Below are 3,843 nucleotides of genomic sequence, written 5' to 3' on the forward strand. Positions count from 1 at the left end.
AACCCTGATACAGAATATATTTGAACAGCAATCCATACACAAGAACAATTCGGCAAACTGAGCATATTTCATTCAAACATAATTGTGAATTTGAGTTCGTACAAATAGAACACATAACCGTGTCACAAAGTGCTCATAGGGCATACAAAAGAAATCCAGAATATCAAAATGCGACCCCATCCAACAATCCTGGATATGGGTGACAAATATCAAAGTAAACAGCAACTCGACCGTCATGGACCAAACAAGTCCACTCCACAGCAGCACTAGGATCGTCTGATAACAGAATGAGCTCCTCCATCTCCTCTCCGTTGGGCTCGGAGTCTTCTTAGTTCTTCTTCAAGTCGAGCAGTCTTGGCCTTCTCCTCCGCTAGCTGTTTATCAAAATCCCGCTTCTGCCTCTTGAGACTATTCTCTGATCTCTGTAACTGTAGACACTCTTGCTGCTTGTGATACAAATCTTCCTCTAGCAACTCATAGGGACGCCTCCGGGTACTGGCTTGACTTGAACTTGCGCCTTCGACTTGCTTGAGCTGGTGCATCAACCTCATCTTTGCGTCTCTCTCTTCAAAGAACTTCAAATTGGTCTCTTGTTCCCTTTCGTGCAACCTGTAGTTGGTAGCCAAAGCATTCTTGTAAAGCTCTGTCGGCACAAATTCAGATAGAATCAAAGGAGGTTGCTTTTGAAGTGGTACAACTCTGTCATATGGCCGCAACAAACTTCCGACTCGCTTTTCAATCCATTTAACATACGGTGTTAGAGCAAGCGATTCTTTCTTTCCTAAATGGGCTCCATAATGCTTACGGATCTTCTTCCAAGCCACAATTATCCTTTCCAATTTCTCTAGATCCGACCCCTTCTCAAAATAGACCATCTCCGCTATCAAATGATCCGCTGGTTTGTCCTTCAAAGTATACCCCAACTGACGCAAGGATACTACGGGATTGTAATTGATGCAACCTCTAGTACCAACCAAGGGAACATTGTCGAACTCACCGCACCCAACTATCACCTCGGAAACATTGATTCGGTACCTTTGCCACTGAATATCGTAAGAAGTAAGTGACATAACCCTGTGGGTCCACTTGAGTGTATCTCTTGTCTTCACAAAAGGTCCTTTGCTGGGCAACAAAGAGAGGAACCAGATGAACAACAACTGAAGGCAACAAGTGATAGCACCACCACTTTTCTCATATCGGGAATGAACGACATAATAAGTATCGACCAACAATGTAGGAACAGGATTTTTTCCCATGAAGATGTGCACTGCAGCCGAGTCTACAAAATTGGGAACACTTGGGAACATCACAATCCCATAGATGGTCACAGCAAGCAAAGCATTGTACGCGTTCCAATTCTTTTTCTCAAACTCTTCTTTAGCTTTTCTCACCAAGAATTTCAAAGAGAACCCCGAGACACCTCCATTCGACTTCCAATTATCAGATACTTCTTTTATGCTCAAATAAAGAGCAGCACCGATCAACTTGAAATTCACCTCTTTAGGAATGTCGATGAATGGCACTTCATTTTTTACCTTAAGATTAAGAATGATAGAGTACTCTTCCAATGTCGGAGCCAACTGGTAATCCTGGAACGTGAAACACCTCATTTCAGGATCATAGAATTGCATCAAAGTTTGCAAAGCAGGAGTATCAACAACGGTTTCCAACAAAGTCAAGATATTCCCATAATTGTCCGTGAAACTCTTCAAGCAGGAAGCGGTCATCAACGAACTCAAACCCTCTAAGGCGGTCAACGGCTCTCGGAAGAAATTGTAGGTATGCGTATGTTTCTTTGCTTCCTTGACGGTATCAATGGGAGTGTCCATTTTTAGCTCGGGTGAACTCCTGAATATCCCTGAAAAACATGACATGCAAATGCTTATTATACATATCTTTTTTTTTGCGTTTCTTTTGGAAATAAATATGCTATGATGCATAGTGGTGGGACTTGTTGCCGCCCACCAGGCATTCTGGACTGCCGGTAACACACATAGTACAGAGCCAAAGGTTCGGCCCCCAAATGGTATACCACACGGAACACGGAATGTCAATCCACAGAACCAAAGCCCATAGTCAATAACACACTGGGATAGAACACAGATTACCACTCGAACAAGAACCATAGTACCCCACGAACAGGAACCAATAGTACACTCAAACAAGAACAGCGGTAACCCACGAACGAGAACAGCGGTAACCCACGAACGAGAACAGCGGTAACCCACGAACAAGAACAGCGGCCACCAACAATGTACCTATTATATGATCATTAATTCCCGACCCACTCACGGGTAAAATCTAGAACAATGTAAGGTCATGAAACGCAGTATACGGTCCGCCCGAAGGTAAGCATCATCACAGCGCGGAAGCGGGTGACGATAATACCTCCATTTGAAACCACTACTCTGCTCGTGGTCACATAATCCATCCCGAGACGTACACCTCGAGACAAACCATGCTCCCACTCTATCCTAGGGTTCCTATGGTTCACACATAGCCTGGGTATTGGGCCTTTTACCTCTTGTAACACCCACCCAACAAACAGAGATCCAGACAGTCCAGAATATGATGCAGAAAAGTAAAAGCGCACATAGGATGCAATGCAAACAGGTAAATATGCAAAGCAGTAAAACACCCAAAGATAAATACACAAGCGCTAGGATCGACTTGCTGAGTCCGGACCAGCAACAGGTCGAGACGTCCCCAGCAGAGCCGCCAGCTTTCGCTACCGCGAAAATTAACAGAGTCGCCACTAACATATTTATCCTGAAAAGGAAGGGAATGCCAGCAAACCACAAAACAAAACAAAGGTCTCACGACCAGAGAAAAAAGGGTAAGGGAGTCGGTTACGCGAGGGGAAGGTATTAGCACCCCTTGCACCCATCGTACTCGATGGTATCCACGCTTGTGTCTAAAACTACGGGTGTGTAAGCAAACTACGCTAATCTGGACTAAAATGAATGCAGAATGTAGGGAAAAGAAAGAGTTATACTCGCACGGGCCCTACCCCGCTGCCTACGTATCCTTTTTGAGGAATCAGAGGTACCGTAGCTCGGCTAACTAATTTCTGTTTGTTTTGTTGTTTTTAGATGAACGAGTTACATTCACACTCCGCTGCTCGACCTTTGGAGACTTATTCTGGGAATGGAGCGGAAATAACAAGCTCTTAAGAAAAGAAAATCAAAGAGTGTGGTTTGTGTTTTAAAGAATGCATGAGGAAGACCTAAGCTAAGAGGGAAAGCTTGCTACCTAATGTTATCATACAAAGGGTACAAGTCTAAGCTAAGCTATTAACCTACGAGGGAAAAAGGGAAGCAAACAATGAGCACACAAACGAGCATCCGCTCGTAAAGCAAACAAAACCAACGGTACTGACCGAGTGGTAGAAAAGCGGTCCCGCCATAGCCAAGGGGAGTAACTCAACCCAAGTCAACCAAGCATTATACCTCGCGAAAATGATCAGGCTATAGACAAGACGAGCGTATCCCTCTCAGCAACCAAGCCGTCACGGATCGGAAAGGAAAACGGTTCGTGCATACACCGAGCATCAACGTCGAGCGACGCGAGCTATAAGAAAGGCGGGGGTCCGGCTACATGAACCCTTTTCCTGACATACTCGATAACAAGATCTTGTGCTGGTTCGGAAGCGAGCAACGCGTCGCGTGCGCATACCGAACGGACTCGATGAGACTAGGCGGGGGTTGATTGCTAACCCTTTCCGCATGCCTTCCATCAGGACTTAACGGAGTGCCATATAGGACTTATTACACCGTGACTCCCTACCGCAAAGCACAAATATAAACACACCAACAAAAACAGAGCCTCTTTCGAGGACTTGGC

The 3,843-nt window shown here is 45.1% G+C and overlaps 1 protein-coding gene across 1 annotated transcript; it reads right to left on the reverse strand.

Moving 5' to 3' along the window:
* Positions 1–266: 266 nt before the first annotated feature.
* Positions 267–1,829, reverse strand: LOC131620219 (uncharacterized). Its single transcript, XM_058891224.1, has one exon. The coding sequence runs from the start codon at positions 1,827–1,829 to the stop codon at positions 267–269; it is 1,563 nt and encodes a 520-aa protein (XP_058747207.1).
* Positions 1,830–3,843: the final 2,014 nt, after the last annotated feature.

The sequence above is a fragment of the Vicia villosa genome, linkage group LG7 (assembly GCF_029867415.1).
Source record: "Vicia villosa cultivar HV-30 ecotype Madison, WI linkage group LG7, Vvil1.0, whole genome shotgun sequence".
Lineage (NCBI taxonomy): Eukaryota > Viridiplantae > Streptophyta > Magnoliopsida > Fabales > Fabaceae > Vicia > Vicia villosa.

Bases quoted from the DNA above. Each gene is read 5' to 3' on its own strand.
- LOC131620219 (XM_058891224.1), bottom strand. From the start codon at position 1,829: ATGGACACTCCCATTGATACCGTCAAGGAAGCAAAGAAACATACGCAT.